This window comes from Suncus etruscus, chromosome 11 (assembly GCF_024139225.1).
Source record: "Suncus etruscus isolate mSunEtr1 chromosome 11, mSunEtr1.pri.cur, whole genome shotgun sequence".
Classification (NCBI taxonomy): Eukaryota; Metazoa; Chordata; class Mammalia; order Eulipotyphla; family Soricidae; genus Suncus; species Suncus etruscus.
The window spans coordinates 32,623,181-32,646,052 of NC_064858.1; the positions used below are offsets into that span (position 1 = coordinate 32,623,181).

Consider the following 22,872-nt stretch of genomic DNA (forward strand, 5'->3'; position numbering starts at 1 on the left):
AAGAGCAAGTGCAAGACTGGGTTTATAGATAGCCAGATACTGCAATTATCTAAATGTATACCTTTATATCTAATACCTTTAACATTAAAATGCAAGAAAATGAATGTCAATATCCCCCCAAATTACTAAACTTGAAAAATATTTAGATTATTTCTTGTTTATAATCAAATTAGGCTTCAAGGATTTTTACACTCTGGATTAGAAGGATCAGTACCTACTATGAAGTTTGTCACAAAGAGCAGAGAATGCAGTTAGAGTAGAGAAGGGTCTGAAAGGGGCACTCATGACACCCCTTCGTTAGCAATAATGCAAGCCATATGTCAAAAGAGAAAGAGAAGTAAAATGCCTGTCCCAGAGGCAGGAGGGAGAGGGTGGTTGGGAGGAAAGAGGGCCAAGAGAGGGTGAGGGGGAAACTGTTGATGTTGGTGGCAGGAAATGCACACTGGCGAAGGTTGTTATATGCTGTATGACTGTAACTCAATCATGAACAAATTTATCTGTGGAAAAACTGTAGTATGAACAATCCTGTAATCATGTTGCTTATATAAAAATAATAATAAAACAAACAAACAAAAGATTTCTACACTCTGTAAAAGCCCATCTATGGGTTTTAAGAAAAATGAAAGACATTCTTGCAATAATAACTTTCAGACACAAAAGAGAAAAGAGCTGGAAGTTACAGCTTACTTCATGAAGCTCACCACAAACAGGGATGAGTTTAGTTAGAGACATAACTACGTTTTGAACTATCCTAATAATGAGAATGTACGAGAGAAATAGAAAGCCTGTCTAGAGTACAGGCGGGGGTTGGGTGGGGAGGAGGGAGATTTGGGACATTGGTGATGGGAATGTTGCACTGGTGATGGGTGGTGTTCTTTACATGACTGAAACCCAAACACAATCATGTATGTAATAAAGTTGTTTAAATAAAAATTTAAAAAAAAGCCCATATGACTGAGATGAAATCAAGCTAACACCATTAAAACCCCAGTCCAAAAGAGGAACAGAAAGTCACAGGAAAGGGTGTGAGTTGCTCTCTGCATTGTTAGATGTGTTTATAGAAAAGTGAAGATATTAGGGAAGATTTAAGTAAAATCTATAGCCTGACTGTAGAAATAAACAGAAATATTGAATGGATAAAATTATTGAAAGTAATGGAATAGCTATTTCTTGATACACGACTCATATGTGTATATATACACACATACACACACAGGGAGTGAGTCAAATGTGTTCAGGTTCCAGTTTGCTAGTTGAGGACCATACACTCATTACCCCCAATTTTCTCCTAGAACTAAAGGGATCTGGCAAGTATAAAGTGGCTTTTGAAGAGAGGATGTGTGGACACCTATCACATATTGGAGTTCCCCTTATGTCTGTGGCTGCTTCTTTTTTCCATCTTCTTGCAGCCCTTTCCTTTTTTTCTTTTTTTTTTTTATGAAAAGTTTTCCATTTTATTGCAGTTAATATTATCCTTCTAATACACAGAATCATAAGCTCATTTATTTAAATTTGTTCTTTTTTTATTTTATAATTAGTTATATTTTTTCTATTTTTTTATTTTATTTCAACACCTTGATTACATACATGATTGTGTTTGGGTTTCAGTCATGTAAAGAACACCACCCATCACCAGTGCAACATTCCCATCACCAATGTCCCAAATCTCCCTCCTCCACACCTGACCCCCGCCTGTACTCTAAACAGGCTCTCCATTTCCCTCATGCATTCTCATTATTAGGACAGTTCAAAATGTAGTTAGTTGTGCTAGAAGGCAAGACCAAGGATTCTCTTCTCCATCTCTATTCTCACAGTGAACTCACTCCCAAACACCAGTTACTAGCCTAGCTTTCTACCATGATCTCGAACAAATGCAGCAGTAATCTCTTCACTGCACTGCCCTCAGATGTGCTCTCAGCTTTCTTTGGTCTAGTAATCCTGCTGAATTTTACCCAAACATGCTCCTTCTCCAGTGCTTTTATTTTCATCTCAGTGAATTGCACCACAAGGCATTTTTGCTACTAAAGAACCAAACCTAGGGGCCCGGAGAGATAGCACAGCGGCGTTTGCCTTGCAAGCAGCCAATCCAGGACCAAAGGTGGTTGGCTCGAATCCCGGTGTCCCATATGGTCCCCCGTGCCTGCCAGGAGCTATTTCTGAGCAGACAGCCAGGAGTAACCCCTGAGCACCGCCGGGTGTGGCCCAAAAAAAAAACAAAAACAAAAACAAAAAAAAAAAGAAGAACCAAACCTAGGACACATTCCCCACTTTCCTTTCCTTTCCTTTCCTTTTCTGACCCATTTTCTTTTTCTGTTTTGATCCAAAGTCCTGCTAGGTCCCGGGGAGATGTCTCAAGTGGTACAGCACATACTTAGTATGTGCAAGGCCCTGAATTTAATCCCTGGATTGCTTTTTCCCTTAAACACTACAGGCTATGACCTTGATGGTTTGTGGCATGCTGCCTGAGGGCTGAACCAATCTGGGCTGCATCAATGAAAGTGGTTCCCTGGCACCCCAAACTCTCCATCTCTATTCTCACAGTGAACTCACTCCCAAACACCAGTTACTAGCCTAGCTTTCTACCATGATCTCGAACAAATGCAGCAGTAATCTCTTCACTGCACTGCCCTCAGATGTGCTCTCAGCTTTCTTTGGTCTAGTAATCCTGCTGAATTTTACCCAAACATGCTCCTTCTCCAGTGCTTTTATTTTCATCTCAGTGAATTGCACCACAAGGCATTCTTGCTACTAAAGAACCAAACCTAGGGGCCCGGAGAGATAGCACAGCGGCGTTTGCCTTGCAAGCAGCCAATCCAGGACCAAAGGTGGTTGGCTCGAATCCCGGTGTCCCATATGGTCCCCCGTGCCTGCCAGGAGCTATTTCTGAGCAGACAGCCAGGAGTAACCCCTGAGCACCGCCGGGTGTGGCCCAAAAAAAAAAACAAAAACAAAAACAAAAAAAAAAGAAGAACCAAACCTAGGACACATTCCCCACTTTCCTTTCCTTTCCTTTCCTTTTCTGACCCATTTTCTTTTTCTGTTTTGATCCAAAGTCCTGCTAGGTCCCGGGGAGATGTCTCAAGTGGTACAGCACATACTTAGTATGTGCAAGGCCCTGAATTTAATCCCTGGATTGCTTTTTCCCTTAAACACTACAGGCTATGACCTTGATGGTTTGTGGCATGCTGCCTGAGGGCTGAACCAATCTGGGCTGCATCAATGAAAGTGGTTCCCTGGCACCCCAAACTCTGCTGGAGTAGCCCATATAAAAACAAAAGTTTGTTGAATACAACCTCCAAAAGATGTCCTGAGAACTCTCCCATTTAAAAATAACTTAATAGCAGGTTTCTTTTCCTGATGGCTGGACATGATACAACAGGTTCTTTCCCTCTTCATGCCCTCTGCCAGCCTTCCCTAAGTGAGGTTGCCTTTCCTTCTCTCTGCATTACCCAGCTGTAAGTTCTTTTCATCTCCATTATTTCTACTTTCATCAAAGTTTTCATTATTTCCTCATCATATTTATATTTATTATAAACTAGAGTATCATTTTATCACTTTTTTGATAAAGGAGTCATCTCCATCTATGCTCTGAACCAGGCTTGGAGTATACTTAGGATACACCAAGTGCTGCTCAGATGCCATGTGATGTGGGAAAGGCAACTCGAGGTTTCACTCATGCAAGGCCTATGCTCTACCACCTGAGTGACTTCCCTGCCTTAAAACACTATATTGTACATATACACAATGGAATATTATGCAGTTGTCAGGAGAGATGAATTCATGAAATTTTCTTATACATGATGTACATGTCATCAATTATGCTGAGTGAAATAAGTCAGAGAGAGAGAGAGAGAGAGAGAGAGAGAGAGAGAGAGAGAGAGAGAAACGCAGAATGGTCTCACACATCTATGGGTTTTAAGAAAAAGTGAAAGACATTCTTGCAATAATAATTTTCAGACACAAAAGAGAGGAGGGCTGGAAGTTACAGCTCACCTCATGAAGCTCACCACAAACAGAGATGAGTTTAGTTAGAGAAATAACTACATTTTGAACTATCCTAATAATGAGAATGTATGAGGGAAGTAGAAAGCCTGTCTAGAGTACAGGCAGGGGTCGAGTGGGGAGGAGGGAGACTTGGGACATTGGTGATGGGAATGTTGCACTGGTGATGGGTGGTGTTCTTTACATGACTGAAACCCAAACACAATCATGTATGTAATCAAGGTGTTTAAATAAAATACATATTAAAAACACTATTTTTAAAGTCAGAATAAATATTTCCTTTATAAGTATTACTGCTTTCATTGGTGACCTCATAATTCTTTTTTCTTTAGCCATCAAAGGGATTCTATTAGACATTTCAGATTGGATAGTCTCTGAAGTCCTTGGGACCGGAGCATTGGCACAAGCGGTAGGGTGTTTGCCTTGCATGCGCTAACCTAGGACAAACCACAGTTCGATCCCTATGGTCTCATATGGTCCCCCAAGCCAGGAGTGATTTCTGAGCGCAGAGCCTGGAGTGTCACCGGGTGTGGCCCAAAAAGAAAAAGAAAAGTGTTGCCCTCAGAAGAGAATCTCGATGCCTGGCCTTTTGAGTCCTGTTTGACCCAAGTAGCTCCTAATCTTATGCCTAACATGCTTTCTCGACCTCATCATGGATTATCCTTCCTGATTATTCTGATTTTAGCCTCTGTCAAATCCTCAGAGAAGCATTTACTAAATAGTCACTCTGATCCCCATCATTTGTTTGAACACTTTGACTGTTCTTGGTACCATCTCCGCTGTAAACCGAAAGTAAAAGCACTGTTTTGGGTGAGTTACTATAAGTGGTCTGACATCTGAGCAGAGCTTAGAAGGTTATAGGTATAGATTTATCTATCCATTTAAACAAATTAAGAAATGAATAGTCTATTATATGGTATTTTTGCCACCATATCTCTGTCTTGTTTCTTCCCAACTTACTTTAGTTTAAACACTTATTCTGTGGACAAATCAAGTCCCACTGAATTGGTTACGATCTGATATTAGAAACTCTATAGCCCTAGGATTCAAATTTTTTTTTTTTTTTTTGGTTTTTTTTGGGCCACACCCGGCGGTACTCAGGAGTTACTCCTGGCTGTCTGCTCAGAAATAGCTCCTGGCAGGCACAGGGGACCATATGGGACACTGGGATTTGAACCAACCACCTTAGGTCCTGGATCGGCTGTTTGCAAGGCAAACACCGCTGTGCTAACTGAGAAATAGAATTTATCACCTGCAGAGGACTGAACTCTACAGATCATTCGCAACAGAACTAGTACTGCCCCCTGGAGGGTATTTGGGGGCCTTACAAAGAATTCTAGTAAGCAAGCATTCACAGGGGAGGTTTTAAGCAGATTGCTGTGTACAGTAGACAGATCTGTTTTCTCCATGTGTCCTGCAATGATCAAGACAGAAAGGCCAAACACAAAAATTTTCCCATGTTCTACATCACGTAATCTCTGCATGTTACATCAGAAAAAATATACAATAAATATAATTACAAGTGCTTTACCTGTAATGATATTTGACTTTTTTTTTTTCAAGTAAAATAGCTTAGATGAAAGTTGTCACATATTAGTACTTAAATAGAATAAGATGTTATTGGTTGACTGATTGATTAATTTTTGGGCCACTCTGGGCGGTGCTCAGGGGTTACTCCTGGCTCTTCACTCAAAAATTATTCCTAACATGGTGAGAATGTCCCTGATTCAATGTCGCTATGTACCTAAAAAATTACTGTGAAATATTTGTAATCCACTTTGGTCAAAATAAAAATTAAAAAAAAATTATTCCTGGTAGGCTCAAGGGAACCAGATGAGATGCTGGGGATCAAACCCGGGTTGGCCGCATGCAAGGCAAACAAACCCCTTCACGTTGTGCTATCATTCAAGCTGTTATTTATACCTTACTCAAGGACTCACTTTTTTCTTCTAGAGTGCCTATTTAAGACCAAGTCTTTCCAACTACTAATTTGATTTTTAAGTATTTTGTTTTTGCAAAGGTAAACTCTAGACAATAATAACAAAAAAATTAAAAACTTGACGATAAAGATGACTATAACTCCTGAGTAAAATAAGGAAATACTGTGGTTTGTCTTATTTGGTACTGTTCTAGAAGTATATCACTGCCAACCATGTTACCCATGGGATTTAAGCTGATAATAAAATACCTTAATTCACTTTTTATTTACAGCTGCACAGAGGACCAACTATAACAACACATGATTTGACATATGAATATCTGAAAACGTGCTGTTAAGAAATTAAATTGGTATAAAAATGTTCTTTTCTCCTTTTTAAATTTTCAAAATATAAACTCAAAGAGCCGTTGACTGTGAAAATTAAACATAGAAATACAGTGACTTGGGGAATGTTGCTCTGACCCTGAGGCCATCCTGAGATTCATTTTTTGCCAGCCATTTTCTATATCCAGCTGTCAATGATAGGATGTCATCTAAGAATCAGAAACCAAATACACTGCAACATAGGCCTAGACCATTGAAACTAGTTTGCGCCACATAATGTTACTTCCTAATCACTGTGATACAAGTCCTAGTTCAAGAGTAAGATTATCTTTCTCTCCTTGTGTTACCCCATCTGCAATTGATTATTTTTCTTGACATGTTAGTTTTAACTAAGATCACTTCTCTTTTTCTCCAATTCTATCTAGTTTCCTATTCTATAGCCTAACTCCTTTGCACGGTACTGATACTTCTCAGTTAAATATATATATTTATATATATTAATAAATATATATTTATATTTATTATACATTATATTTATATAATATATTTATATTATATATATTTATATTTTATATAATTATATATTATATATAAATATATTTATTTATATTTATTATATATATTTGGTTTTTGGGCCACACCCGGTGGTGCTCAGGAGTTACTCCTAATTCTGTGCTCAGAAATTGCACCTGACAGGGATGTCAGGGAATTGAATCTGGGTCCATCCCAGTTGACCACATGCAAGGCTATCTATATCTTACCACTGTGCTATCTCTCCAGCCTCAAAGTGTTAATAATAAGAATTTTCTAAAGAATACTTGTACTTCTTTTATGGGAGAGCTGGTCCTTTCTTTATAAGCTCAAATTTTTTCATTTTCCTTATGTGTAGGTATCTGGCAATTTAATTATGGCATTAGAACTATATCTGGACATATCCATAGGGAGTTCATATTATTTCATCAAAATTCATTTTATCTTGATTTCATACTTAATTGGGACATTATATCAACTGAAAAACAAATATGTAGATTACTAATTCAAGGTGCTAAAGAGAGCATCACACAAATTTATTTGAAAAGCGAATGATGTCTGATAGGTTGAGAATCATGGTACTAGACAATCTTTAATGTTCTATTGTTTCTTATAAGACTCCTTGATTCCTCTAACTTAGTAAAAGAGATGAGCACACTTCTACTTTCACAGTAAATAAGTCTGACTTCACGATATCCCCAGAAACAGATGTGGAGATAAAGCATTCTTTTTTGAGCATGTTGCATTTACATTGTATATTTTTCTATATTTTCATTGAAGTTGCTTAAATCAAGAGATGAAAACATTTATTGTCCAAACAAGATAATCTCCTCATATATCCACACCCTCTTCTTACCTAGTTTGACAAGGTGGGGTAGAGATTTATTACTGCCCCTTTCTGTGCAAGCAGTTACTGAGAGGTTGTAGATATCTCCTGGAGGCAAGCTGAGAATTGCAGTCATGACATTGCGTGTTATCTGCAAGATCAGAGAAAAGGAGGCTTTGAACTTCCCCAAAATACAATGCAAAAAGGCATCTGCACTCATGTTCCTTTCAGCACTCATGTTCCTTTCACAATAGCTAGAATCTGGAAACAACCCGAGTGCCCAAGAACTGAATAATAGAAACTGGTACATAATGGAATTATATGCAACTGTTAGGGAAAGCAAGTTATGAAATTGGCTTATACATGGATAGACATGGAGAGTATCATGTTGAGTAAAATGAGCCAGAGGGAGAGGGATAAACAGAATGATTCCACTCATCTGTGTGATGTTAAAAAAAAAAAACAACTATAGTATGAGAGTACATTTAAGACACAGAAGGGACTACTACGACAATAATAGTTGGAAATTATCACTCTGTGCAAGAGCTGAGAATTAAAAAGAAGTAAAGTGGTATGCATAACACCCCTTCAGGAATGGTATTGCAAACTACTAAAAGGACATAAGGAAGAGAGGGTGAGAATGAGAGTATAAGATTGAGTGAAAGTGAGAGAGAAGAGTCTGTCAGAGGGACAGGTTAGAAATGGAAGTGTAAGGGTTGTGGGAGGGAAACTGGGGAAATTATGAGAGTGGCAGGAAATGTACAGTGGTGAAGGGATGGATGTTGGAACATTGTATGACCCAAACTCAACTACAACAACTTTTAACTCTAAACAAAATCAGCATATCCAATGTACTCAAATCTTTAGTGGTGGAGAAAGATTTAATTATATCTATACTTGTTTTTGTTAAAATGCTTGCCATCTTGAAGGAATGCTCAAATCATATCTCTAGATATAAAATAAAATCAATAATCAATAATATAGCTAAAACTCCTTAGCCTACTATCACAAGTTTAAAAAAGTAAGTTCTGTAAAGGAGGAATTTAAATGTTTTTTATTGTTGAAAACTTCAGAACAGCTCTAACTGGCACATAAACAAGCATTTGTTTACTCTCTCAATAAATATTTGCTTAACGATTTGTAATAACCTATTACAAAAAGAAATTTGCATCTCTATTTGGATACTCTTCTCTGAATTTAAGGAACATACACTGATTTGTAATAATCTATTACAAAAAGAAATTTGTATCTCTGTTTGGATACTCTTCTCTGAATTTAAGGAAACATACACTCTTTTTAATTTTCTTCTTTCCTTCAGCAATGACCACCCAGTGCAACATTCTAGAATGGGAGAGATCAGTTGTGTCATCGCCATATGTCCAACTGACATAAAGCAGACTGTTAAAATATTCCACAGAAGTGATTTCTGGAGCAACAGGAGCTGTGAAAGAGCAAAGAGATCACAGATCAGCACATCAGAGTATAAATTCTTAAAGTACTTCTCATTAGTGCATGAGATCCCATGGAGTTAAGGAAATTAAATCAACTCCCCATGGATCCATGGGTAGTCTGGAGAAAGCTATGGGACAGAAAAGGCCTCAGTTTCATGGGAACTTATGTGACACAGCCAGATCCATGTGGTACATCCAGGATAATGAAGGCATTGAGGTCTTGTGTACAGATTTTGCAATGACCATAATCTTAGAATGTTCACTTGTTTAATATGCTTGCTGCAACAATGTTATTAGAAAGAACACACTTATTTTCTAATCAGTACTGTAAACTTTGGAGTCATATATTTTGTTGAGGTGTGCAAAAATGTATATGGAAATATAGTCAGAACAAAGAGTGAAATAACAGAAAACATTCCTATAAATAACAAGGCAATATTGTATTTAATAAAGGGCTTGAGCCATAGCACAATGGTAGGGCATTTGCCTTGCATGCTACTGACCCAGGATGAACCTCGGTTTGATCCCCCGGTGTCCCATATGGTCCCCCAATCTAGGAGCGATTTTTGGGCTCATAGCCAGGAGTAACCCCTGAACATCACAGGATGTGGCCCAAATAATCAAAAGAAAATGTATTTAATATAATAAATGCAATTTTTATATATTACTAAAAAGATAATATATTAATATATAATACATACACTACATATAAATATTATATAATTATATATAATATTTTATATTATATACAGTAAATTATAAATTATATTATATAACAAGGAAATTATTATATATAATAAAATACAATATTTTTATAATTAATATTATATTATAATATAACATTCCTTTAATAACAAGGCTGTCAAATACTGTACTTTGCATATGATAAACTCAATAGCAGTTTGCTGAAGCAAGAAGGAAGAAAAGAGGTATTTTTTTCTCATTACTCCACAAAGTTAAATTTTCTTCAAAAAGAGGTCTTATTGATTTTTTCTGTATTCCTACACATTTAAATTTAATTTCTCCTATTTTGTGGACTGTTCATCAGAAGCTTTACATGAGCTCTGAAAGCATATTTTAATTACTTTCAAGATAGCAGATAATCATGCAAATTAAAAAACTACATGTGGATTTAAATTGCAGTACATATTGGTTTAAATACCGTATTTTTCGGCGTATAAGGCGACCCCCTAATTTTGCAGTTAAAACATAGATTTAGGCCTATATTCGCTGTATCAGACAGAACGTTCCTGTGCCGCATGCGCTGCATGTGCTCCTGTGCTCATGTACCACAGTGAGCCAATCACAACAAGCAAAGGTTCAAAGGTTATACTGGAATAGACTTCCTCTCTGAAGATTCGGGTCCAGAACATTGTCTAATTTGCATCATCAAAAGCCTGCTTGGATTGGCTGAGTTAGAGAGGTGGTTGAACAGCCTTGCAGTGATTGGTGCAGGATCGAGTTGGCAAATTCGTTTTGTGACAATATTCAGACAATTTTCGTTTAGCAGCATATTAAAACATTTTTCGGGATATACTCGGCGTATAAGACGACCCCCGATTTTCGGTTGACTTTTTTTTTTGTTTCAGAAGTTGTCTTATACACCGGAAAATACGTATATCCCATCCCAAGATCCAACAGAACCAAGACACTCTATATATTATAAGGATAATTACTAAAACCATAAAGAATTATTTTCTTAAATTTGGTACTATCACAACAACCATTTATAATTATTGTTTCAAAAGTAATGCCTCGGGACCAGATTGATAGCAAAGCAGGTAGTGAATTTGCTTTGTATGTGGCCAACCCAGGTTTGGTTCTTTGGCATTGCATATGGTCCCTGAGCACCACCAGAAATGATTCCTAAGTGCAGAGCCAGGAATGGGCCCTGAACATTGCCAGATGTGGCCCTAAAATAAAACAAAGAACTCCCCAAATAAAAGTGATGTGTTACCAAGATTTATTGTATTAAAAAGCAAAACACACATTTCTGTTTCAGGTGAAGGAAAAGTAACACTTATATATGTGATTGTACAGGTTTGAAATATCGACAGCGTATCTAGCAAGTAATACAAATACACAGTATATTTTAGAATATCCTAGTAAAGAATAATAAGCCCGGATTCTTAAGTAGCCTCTATGTTTCTATGTACTTAATATATAAAGTTCCTTTAAAGATCAATTTTGCTTGCTCTGATTCCTCTGAGGAAAGAAACAATTAAAATTGCAAAGAGGAGAAAAATGTCTCCTTCCAGGTCCCTGTCTTCCAATTTTAGTATTGTGCTTTAAACACTGCAGATTGCTAACAGACCACCAGGGGACACTGTTTCCTTATTAAACAGTATTTGCTACAGAAGCATCATGAACGTGATTTCTTGGAGCTAGAAAGCAAGCAGTCTAACAAAACAATTGGTTTTAATACTTCGCATAGTATTAAAACATTTTTTGCCCTTCATCTTTGTATACCATTCGCTTGGCAATTTTCATTTCCATAGTAATTGAAGGTTTTGAAAATTAAAAAAGGAGATTCTTATTTGCTTGATGTGTAACATGGTACAGGGCTTGAAGTGTTTGCCTTGCATGTGATAGTCCTCAGTTTGAACCCTAGTATTGCTCTGTTAGTTCTGTTCTCTAAGCACAGAACTAAGAGAAATAATTAAAAATGAAGTGTTAGAAGAATGCCCTCCCAAAGTACTACAATTTCAACTAGTTCTGAGAATATAAAAATAAAACTCAGCCATCAGGCTGTCACATCTCATTTAATTCTCATACTATGGTTTTTGTAGTGTCCATTGTTTTATGTCTGAAAATTTAGTCTGAATCTATATACTCAGAGAAGCCTAGAGCATCAACACACCCAGTGGTATTCAGGGATTACTCCTGGCTCAGTGCTCAGGATCAACTGGTGAGGCATATAGGGTGTCAGGAAATGAATACAGGTTGGCTGTGTGTAAGACAAGTACTATTCTCACTGTATTGTTACTCTGGCCCCATTTAATTTTTGTGGGGGGAGCATACCCAGCTATGCTCAGATCTCATTCCTTCCTCTCAGATCACTCCTGACTGGATTCTAGGGACCCTATGAGTGTGAGGGATTGAACCCAGATCACTGATCAGTTATGTGTAAGACAAGCATCTTTTTCTTGACACTGTCCCTCTCTGATGATTTAGTGTGTTTCAAAAAGATTTAGTGTGTTTCAAATAGGCAGATAAACTTTCTAAAGACCAAATACTAGTTTTCTCATCTAGGAAAGTAACTTATTAACTTGTTACTCATTTTCCATATCCATGTTTGCCTATATCATTTCTTTTTTTATTTTAATTTAAACCATTGTGATTTGCAAGATTTGCAAAATTATTAATAGTTGGGTTTTAGACAGACAGTGTTTCAGGACCAATCCCACTACCACTGTCTACCTTCCTCCACCCATGTTCCCAGAGTCCATCCAATGCCACCATTCCTTGCCCCAGCCTGCCAATATAACAGGCCTATTTTTAATTTTGATTGTGAAAGTTTGGATTTCATGATGTTGTTGTTGTTTTTGTTTGTTTGTTTTTTGATTTTGTTGTTGTTGACTCTGGCTTGTATATTTAGTTCTGTCCTTTCTTTTCGTTTGTTTTTGGGCCACACCCATTGAAGCTCAGGGGCTACTCCTGGCTAAGGGCTCAGAAATTGCTCCTGGCTTGGGGAGATCGAACCGTGATCCATCCTAGGCTAGCGCTTGCAGGGCAGATGCCTTACCTCTAGCGCCACTGCTCTGGCCCCTAAGTTCTGTCCTTTCTTAACACCACCAATGCACCTGAGACCCTTTGGCTCCTATCCCCCATCCTTTCATATTTGTGTATTTCTCCTCTTCCACTCAATTTATTTCCTTCTTCTCACTATATTTGAAGTCTATAGTGTTTTCAAATATCTGTCCATATTATTATGTCAGCACCCTCATCCAGAGACACAACTGAAATTACTTGAGGCCAGAGCTTCAAATCCTCTTACTGCTTCGATGTCTTCTGTACTCTGCAAAGACTGTCTAAGCAATAGTGTGTCCAATGCACTCGTTACCTAGTGCTTAAGTAATAATACTTAGGCAGCCAATGAACAAGAACACAGAAACCTGGGGCCATTAAGAGTATTTGCTCCAAGCTCATTAACCAGAAATGAACAGAGTGAGCTATTCAAAGTGTTATGTTAGATTTAAAGAGTGGGGTAAGCCAGATTGCTGCTCTGAGATATAAAGCACTCTTGTTATGAATTATTGATAGAGGTTTAATTGTAATGAAATATGCAACTGATATATTCAGAAATCTAATGCAGTTTGTCAAATAAAAGTATTTCCTCCCTTTTTGATATTCCTTGACTTTTCTGTTCTCATTTTATTATTAATAAAGGGAAGTAGCCAGCACCTGAGACAGCAAAGGAACAGTATAAGGTGGCTGCTGAAAATTCACGTAAGATTAATGTATTTTTGTTTTAATATTTTTTATCTTTTGCTTCTGGAACTACACTCGTTGGTGCTCTGGGTTGCTCTGGCTCAAAGATTATTCTCTGAAATTCTTAGGTAATCAACCGGGGCTGGGAATGGGAGGAGAAGCCTTGATTACACATCACATATCACACACACCACACACACACACACACACACACACACACACACACACACACACACACACACACACACTCCAGAACTTTTACTCATCCCTCCCTCCCTTTCTTCACTCCTCTTAACTCTTGTTTGCTTATTCATTAGTTCATTCATTTTTTCATTCTTCCTCTTTACCCCTGTCCTTTCTCCCTCTTCCTCCCTCCTTCCTCTCTTCCTTCCTCTCTTCCTTCCTCCTTCCTTCTTTCTTTCTTTCTTTCTTTCTTTCTTTCTTTCTTTCTTTCTTTCTTTCTTTCTTTTTTTCTTTCTTTCTTCTTTCTTTCTTTCTTTCTTTCTTTCTTTCTTTCTTTCTTTCTTTCTTTCTTTCTTTCTTTCTTTCTTTCTTTCTTTCTTTCTTTCTTTCCTTTCTTTCTTTCTTTCTTTCTTTCTTTCTTTCTTTCTTTCTTTCTTTCTTTCTTTCTTTCTTTCTTTCTTTCTTTCTTTCTTTCTTTCTTTCTTTCTTTCTTTCTCTTTCTTTCCTTCCTTCCTTCCTTCCTTCCTTTTTCTTCCTTCCTTCCTTCCTTCCTTCCTTCCTTCCTTCCTTCCTTCCTTCCTTCCTTCCTTCCTTCCTTCCTTCCTTCCTTCCTTCCTTCCTTCCTTCCTTCCTTCCTTCCTTCCCTTTCTTTCTTTCTTTCTTTCCTTTCTTTCTTTCTCTCACACTTGGTACTTCAGGGGTTACTCCCAGTTTTGTGCTCAGGAGGTTGATCTCAGCAATGTTCAGGGAGCTTGCTGTCACTAAACTGGATCTGTACATGCAAGATATTGCCCTTAGCCTCTGTCTTATCTTTCCAGATCCTCTCCATTTCATTTTAACTCATAAATGTCAACCAAGAAAATGAGAAGTCCAAAGAGGAAAATATTTTGTTAAAGTTACTTATTCCAAAAATATTTTTCTTTTTTTTTTATTTCAGTACAACTTAGTAGAACCTGATTCTCAACCTGAAGTTCTTGCAAAGTCTTAGTTCAAGCAGCAAAGGTTTATGTTTCTTTGATAAATGTCCTCTTACCTTTGGTACCTTGATCATCTCTAGACTCTTTGCTATAAAAGAATGAACCACATCATTTAAGGCTCCTAAGATCTGGTAACACTAACAGGCTGTTTGATTTCTAGTTTTGATAATTTGCTTGTCTGTTTTGATTTTTGTTATTATTTTTATGCATGGAGGAGAACAAACCAATGGTACTCAGGAAGTTCTCCTGGTTCAGACATCATTGTCAGCGGTTCTCAGAGGCTGCTACTGCCTCAAGAGCCTCTCCTGGTGGTGTTTAGGGGAGCCACTTGGTGCTAGAGATTAAATCCAGGCCTCATGCACCATGAAAGCATGTGTTTAGTCTGCTAAGCTGTCTCTAGTCCAATGGCAGTGTATTTTTTTAGTGGTTATGTTTATGCCACATCTCTTACTAAATAGCTTATTAAGCTGACAAGTGATTATGAATAACAATAAAAACTTTTCATCTCTAATTTACAGATGACAAACGTGGAGGATTTTCAAAATTCACCTGTCAATTCACTTGTTACATGTGATATGGTTTGAACTTCAGGTTCAAACTCAGATCCTCTTGTTTTCAAGCTGTCATTTTATAAAACTGTATAATTAATAAAGAAATGGAGATACTCTAGCAATGATAATTATTCAATGGGTCAACTCAATTGCGTGCTGATTGTGACTCAAAGAGTTACTGGCCACATTTGTATTCTAATACATACCAAACAGGGAACAAGGGCAGTGGTTCAGACTAAAAAGCCAGGGCATTGGCTCACTTCAAAATGGCATTTTAAATTTAGAAATATTATCTCTTAAACAAATCATGAATTTTCATAAGCAAGCAGTTTATCTTCTATCTAACTGATGTTCAATCAATAAATGATTAGGTCAATGACTAGCTCTCTGGAGATGTGCTTCCTCAGAATCTCTGCAGAAAAGAGTTCAATGATCATGAAACTTCCTCCCACACTCCACTCACCTGTTATATAGCTGATGGTGGAGCTGTCACAGCAGCTCAGTTCTGGGTCTCCCCATGTCACCATGGTAACTCGGAAGTTGTAGTACCACGCAGGCAATAGATTAGTGATTCTCTGAAAAAAGCAATGAGACAAAAGGCTATTTCATCATTTTAAATCGAATTGTTTCTTCAATGAGGTTATGAAATAAGTAAGTGATTTTTATATTCCTTTCTGTGTGTCCTTTTGTATTTGCCAAATTTCTCATTAAAGATTCCTCCTGACTGGCAGTGTGGTAACAATACAAATATATATAAAATTATAAAATTTCAAAAGAGATTCAGAGTCAAGTATTTCCAAGCTGGATTTTCCTCCTCAGTTTCCTGTTCACACAGTAAAATAAGACTTTTTTTTTTTTGTAAGGGACAAAGCAGATGCATGCCTATTTCTGAGACAGAGGATCCCTTATCTCTCTGGACTCTCCTAACTTGGTCACAGCATGTGTTTTTGTTGGATAAAAATGATGAGAGTCATCATGTCCCATGCTACCTGTGTGCATTCCAAAATGCCATCATTTATAGGTCACTTTTCTTGCCCCTTTTGGTGTATAAAGGCCCATCAGTTTACAAAAGAATCTAAGATCCGATTCCTTGAAGCTCACCACTGAGGCAGTTAAGGAAACCGTTGCTGCTATTTCATAGTAGGTTGTCCATTCAGAAGTCATGGTTGCTGGGTTGAAATAAAACATCTCTACCACATATTTCCGGAACACTCCTAAGTAAGGTCTGGTCCAACTCAAAACTACTGCTGTAGGACCCAGTGGATAGAGCATTAAATCCTTTATTCCAGTCGGAACTAAGAAGAAAAGAAAGAAATGGGGGAGGAGAAAAGTAAAAAAGAAATACTTAATATTTTAGCCATTACTAGAATCGTTGTATAAACAGTCCCACCCATCTAAGATAATCATTGAGAACTAAACATACTCACCTTCAATTTTTTTTTTCCTGAGTGTCAAACATTCTGAGAATGTTTCTCCTGATACACAATAACTTACTCTGAAGGTAGAATATAATAAGAGCACAAGTATGATCTGGCCAGCTGTGTGACAGCTTTGGGTTTTGGAGCCAAATAGTACTTGACAAGATTCTTTGCTCTCTCTCTCTCTCTCTCTCTCTCTCTCTCTCTCTCTCTCTCTCTCTCTCTCTCTCTCTCTCTCTCTCTCTCTCTCACTCTCTCTCTCACTCTCTCTCTCTCTCTCTCTGGTTTTTGTGCCACACCCAGAGATGCTTAGGGGCTCCTTCTGATTCTGCACTCAGAAATTACTCCTGGCAGGCTCAGGGGACCATATGAGATGCTGGGGATCCAACCTGGGTTGGCCATATGCAAGACAAATGCCCTACCTGCTGTGCTACCGCTCAGGCCCCTGGTTTCTTATTCTTGTGTTTGAAACTTACCAATGGCAAATGTCACAGGATCTGAAGGTGGTCCAATCAAAGGGCCTTTCCTGAAGTACATCACAACCTGGTACTGGGCCCCAGGAACCAGATTTTCAATTATAGGTTTGCTTGAGTTCACCTTTAAACCAAACATCCAATAAGGCTGATTTAGAGTTGGTCTTTTAGAATGCAGCACTGAGGCAGAACAGTGAATCCACAGATATCTTTAAAATCCAAGTCTTTACTCATCCTGGAGAAGGTCTGCTTTCAAAATTGTAATGATTTATAGTTTATGTGAATACCGAAAGGGACCCAGAACACTCTGATTCCCTGGCTGGGTTTAATAAGCTCTGTGAACTGCTTTATACCCATCACTGTCAGTTGTAACTATATACACAAGAGACACATCAGCCTCTCACCATAATCAAATCAGCAATACTGTAAGGATAGTCTGACGTCTTAAATTGTAGTGTCAGCTGATTAAATACAAAGGAATGTCTTTAGTCTCTCCTCACTTAGAAGGATAGAGTATCTAATTATAGAGATGGAAACGACCTCAGAGATTATCTAGTCCAAATCTCTCATTTAATAGATCAAAAAAGTAAAGCCAGAGATAGCCAAGGTCACATATTAAGATTCAATGTTGAGATGGAAGTTCAGCTTTGTGACCTCTAATTCACACTACAGTAAGTAAGAGCATTGATATAGATTGAAAAGCACTTTGCAAGGCTCTTGTGACCTTAAGACATAAATTTCTAGAGAAATAAGTTTTTCATTTAGATGAACTCTAGTTTGTAGTTCTTTTTGAGACTTTTGGTAATGTGATAAATGCCACATAGAGAAAATTGGTGAGAACAGATAGATGAAAAAACATTGGTTAGAGACAAATGTTGGCATGTACAATGGTTGATTCAACTAATAGGCTAAGAAGCATGTTGGCTCAATTTTTCACACCTCTAATATTTAGTCAGAGTCCTTTTTAATGGGAAAAATACGAATTTTCTGTTGGGATTTCCAGTAATCAAATCCTGACTTCACTTCCAATAGGCAAATGAATTGATAATCTGAATTTGGTTCTTCATTGCTAAGCTATGAATAATTCTACCATATACCTGAGAGTTGAGAGAATTTATATATTAACGCTTAATACTCTTCTCAACTTGATGGCTTCTAGGATATATAAACATCACAAAATTAAAGTAGGGAAAAGCACAAATCAACAGGGAACTGTCTTATCTGCCATACAAGCATTTAAAAAGTCTTGTCGTGATATGCTCTGAGCTATTTTGTATGGTGCTAGGGATTGAGCCTAGAGCTTCATGGCATGTGTTCTGAAAGTAAGCTACATTCCTGGTACTCATATGAATCTTAAACATTTTCAGTACCAGATACTGATTCATTGCCATACAAATGCTTGTTATGCAGTTACACGTAAGTAAGAGGAGCAGCACACAGAAATTTCTTTTCTAATAATTTGATCCAAATGAATGTTGAGTACCTATATAACATTCTCACTCTTCCTTTCCTTTTAATACTTAGATCAGGATTCCTTGCCCACATTTTAGAAATTTTCTGGATGCCTTATAGATAAAGTTGACCAAATATGCCCTTATCAGTTTGTCTCTCCAGAACATGCTCTGAATAGAACATGCATAAATAGTGCACATCTAAGCAGTATTTTTGCAAAAATACATTTTTACATGAGAAAACCAACAATGATCATTGTCAAAACTGTTGACTCCATGGGAGAGCACAGCATTTTTAATTTTCTCTTCTCTTTACACATACACACTTGCACATGCATGAACTCATGCATACAAACATACCTTTGCGTACCATGGAGGTTATGTTACTCACATTGCTTAAAACTTTCCTTTTAAATTTAAACATACACTACAGGCATTCTATGATACCTATAAAAACTAAATGCGCTGATTAATCACTCAGTTATGATGTTTAGAATAACATAGTGTATGAAACCTGTATCAGGTATTACTTGAGTCATTTTGTTTTATAATATTTTACATGATCATTGTTCCGCCAAAGGACTATCTGGAATCATAGACACTTAAATATACCATCATATACATTCTTTCTTGGAAAACTAGTTTTCTTATAAATTAAAACATATATATGTGTGTAAATATAATAATACTACTAAACATTTTGGGAAGTCTATTTACCACTTTAACTCATTTTGATAAGAAATGAAACACTAAAGGGGATAATTCCTGGCTCTGCACTCAGGAATTCCTCCTGGCAATTCTCAGGGGACCATATAGAATGCCAGGAATTGACCCCAGGTTGATCAAATGCTTTACCCACTGTCTTATTCTCCAGCCCATCTAGACTTAACACTTCTCTCCCTACATGTCCTTGAAATATTTGTCCAGGACCTTCTTGAGAGTGAACTGCAAGTGGAATAAGGAATGGTCCTGCATGCTACTTACTAAATAGTGGATATTTTATTTCCTAGAGGTAATTTCCTTCAGACAATATTTTACTTCATTCTTTGATTACTGTTTCTCCTTTCCCATTCCTGAGTTTCTACTTCACAGAATTTGATCTAGTCCTTTGTCTGTCCAACCATACACTGGTACTATCCCTACTGAGCTAAAGCATAAAAAGAGAAGATGCATCAGGCAGCTGAACTATAGGATAGACACTTAGATAATAGGGTTAAACGCAATGATATCAGAGTTGTATTTTTATTTTTGTTTTTGTCTGGTTTGGTTTGGTTTTGGTTTTTGGGTCACACTTGGCAGCACTCAGGGGTTTATTCCTGGCTCTGAGCTCAGAAGTCACTCTTGGCAGGCACTTAGGACCATACAGGACGCTGGATTTGAACCACAGTCTGTTCAAATCAGCCATGTGCAAGGCAAACACCCTACTGCTGTGCTATCTCTCTGACCCCTATAGCAGGGTTTTTTGAGTCTGAAATAGTTTGATTTCAACTTTCTGTGTTTCTCTTCCAATTATTACTCAAATGTACTCAGGTTTTCTATAGAAGACTTCTAGAACTTTTAAGTCCCTTGATATATAGCAAAACTATATCAGGTATATGTTAAAACTATATATATATATATATATATATATATATATATATATATGTAATTTCTTGAACAACTAAGCCCAGACACTGCATTAAGTCCTTTTATTATCTTTTGGAGGTCACACCAAGACATGCTTAAGGAACCATGCAGTGCCAAGGATCAAAGCTATGAGCTTTCACAAAAGCATGTGCACCAGTCCTTTAAATCATTTCTGGCTCAAATCCCACTATGTATATTATAATTCAATGTGTTAGGATAAATGTCTCTACTTGAAATAGAAAGACTCTGCAATAAAGAAAATTGAATAGAAGAAAATGGAGAAGGGTGAAGTAATCATACCTTAGTTCTCAAAATGGCCCCTGGTGACTGGGAAGAGACACCTACAACAGGGATTCCATTCCTACCATCCCTTAAAATTGTGGCCTCCAGACCTGTAATTCTTCATAATTTGACATTTGTATTTCAAGAAGGCATTGCCAAAGTGCACTTAGACTAGCCTTTTTTATGGCTCATTCATAATTTACAATCTATCTTTAGCCTTTGACTTCAATGCAAAAGATATGTCACCTGCACATTAGATGAGCAAGAAAGAGGTGTGCCTGGAAGCATAAGGGTCTTGCTACATTTTGTAAAGGAAGCATTATTCATTGGTTTTTGAATCACACCCAATCATGCTCAGGGCCACTCCTGGCTCTGAATTCAGGGATCTTTTCTAATAGGATTCAGGGGATCATATATGGTGCCAGAGATTGAACCTAAGTCAGCCACATCTAAGGCAAATGGCTCTACCTGCTGTACTATCATTCTAAGAAGCATATTTTTCTCTCAATGTTAAGTTGGTTGTCTTTGTGTGGCCAAGGGAGGCAGCTTCTAACTGTGATGATTTGTATATAGGTCTGACATATTTCTTTAATTTAAAGACAGGAGGTGTACAGATACTCCTTGCCTAATGACCAAGTTCCATTTCAAAGACTTGGTCGTTAAGCAAATGGATTGTTAAGTGAGGAACTGCATGTACTGTATACAGTAGTCCAGTATATGCATAGTACTTGACAATACAGTATTCTGAATAAGTAAAATAACGAGAAGGATCAAACTGAAAACTTCCACTTGTTTTAATTTGCATAGGTTGCGTAATTTACATACAGTTCATCAGTGTATTACAGAACATAAAATTAGTAAAGTAGGTACATTAAAGCACCAAAAACCACAGTACTGTACTGTAGAGTGTATAAGATGGAAAAAGGATATTTAAATTAAAATAACAGTGAAGAGATGGTCGTAAGTGCGAGCGGTTGCTAAACAAGTAGGTCGTTAAGAACGAGGAGTATCTGTATTCATCTTCACTAAAGACTTTCCTCAGTTCATAAAGCATTTCTAAATCTCAAGATAATGGCCCCATATACTACCACCAGCTTAGAATGTCTCATTCCTTTCATTTCACAAAATCCAAAATCTGGGAGATGAATAGAAACATTTCAAATATCTTTAATGTAGCAAATATTTTTTTGAAGTGGGGGCAGACCTAGTTGTGCTCAGGTTTATTCCTGACTCATTTCTGGCTATGATTAGAGCACTGGGGATTGAACCCGGGTTAGCCACATGTAAGGCAGGATTTGTTGTACTCTCTCTGGACCTTACAACAACATTTTATTGTTTTGGGGGTCACATCCAGGAGTATTCATGGGTTGTTCCAGGCTCTGCACTCAGGTATTATTCCTGGTAGTGTTGGGGGATATATGAAATGCTGGAATCAAACCTAGGTTAGCTGCATGCAAGGCAAACACCCTACCCACTGTGCTATAGCTCTGGCCCTTAAACTTTTTTATTTTTTTTTGGTTTTTGGGTCACACCCGGCAGTGCTCAGTGGTTACTCCTTGCTCTATGCTCAGAAATCACTCCTGGGCAGGTCTGGGAAACCATATGGGATGCTGGGATTCAAACCATCATCCTTCTGCATGCAAGGCAAATGCCCTACCCCATGCTATTTCTCTGGCTCCTAACCTTTTTAAAAATATTTTATTTTTGCTGTCTTCCACCAAATCGGGCTATTTAAAGATTATGTTTTTTTTAATTGTTTGAAGTTCCATGATTTACAATACTGTTAAAAATAGTTTTTCATGCATATAATTCCATCACTATACTTATCACCATTGTACTTCCTCCAAGTACCCCAACTTCTTCCCTTTCAACCCTTTCTCTTTCCCAATCAACTCAAATTTTAGATAATTCCTTCCCTTGTGTTGCCTTTAGTCCTTTGTTACTACCTTGCTGTGTATTTTTAAGTGTCACATGTGAGAGAGAAAATTCTACATCTATCATTTGATTTTTCTCTTAGGGAAGGAAATATTGTAAGACAACATGAACTGAAAAACTTGATTTTATGAATTGCGAAGCAGATTTTCAGGAAGTAAGACTGATCTACAGAATTTCTGGGGGTACTTGGGGGCATTAGGGAGCAATATCTACTCTCAGAACTGCTAATTAGGGCTGTTGGGAGCATTCATTCACTCTAGGGCCATTAATGAACACTTTTATATTCAGAGAACTCCTATTTCTCCTTCAGAACTCTAGAAAAAAATTTAAAAAAATAAGGAGCAATAGTATGTAGGTATATGTATTTCATACTACTGAAAAATATCCATAGGACACTGTTACTGCAAATGACTTAGCTTGTTAATAAATCTTAAGTGTCAACTACCACATTACCATAGACTATTTATTGAGT

General features: G+C 37.4%; 1 protein-coding gene across 1 annotated transcript in view; it reads right to left on the reverse strand.

Moving 5' to 3' along the window:
* The window catches only part of PTPRO (protein tyrosine phosphatase receptor type O), a 265,396-nt gene that overhangs the window by 60,749 nt on the left and 181,775 nt on the right, over positions 1-22,872 (reverse strand). Inside the window, exons 8-12 of the mRNA XM_049783694.1 lie at positions 17,110-17,230; positions 16,317-16,510; positions 15,679-15,790; positions 8,912-9,063; positions 7,653-7,773 (exon numbers count right to left, since the gene is read on the reverse strand). Coding sequence (XP_049639651.1) covers positions 7,653-7,773; positions 8,912-9,063; positions 15,679-15,790; positions 16,317-16,510; positions 17,110-17,230 — 700 coding nt within the window. The remainder of the gene's footprint in view (positions 1-7,652; positions 7,774-8,911; positions 9,064-15,678; positions 15,791-16,316; positions 16,511-17,109; positions 17,231-22,872) is intronic.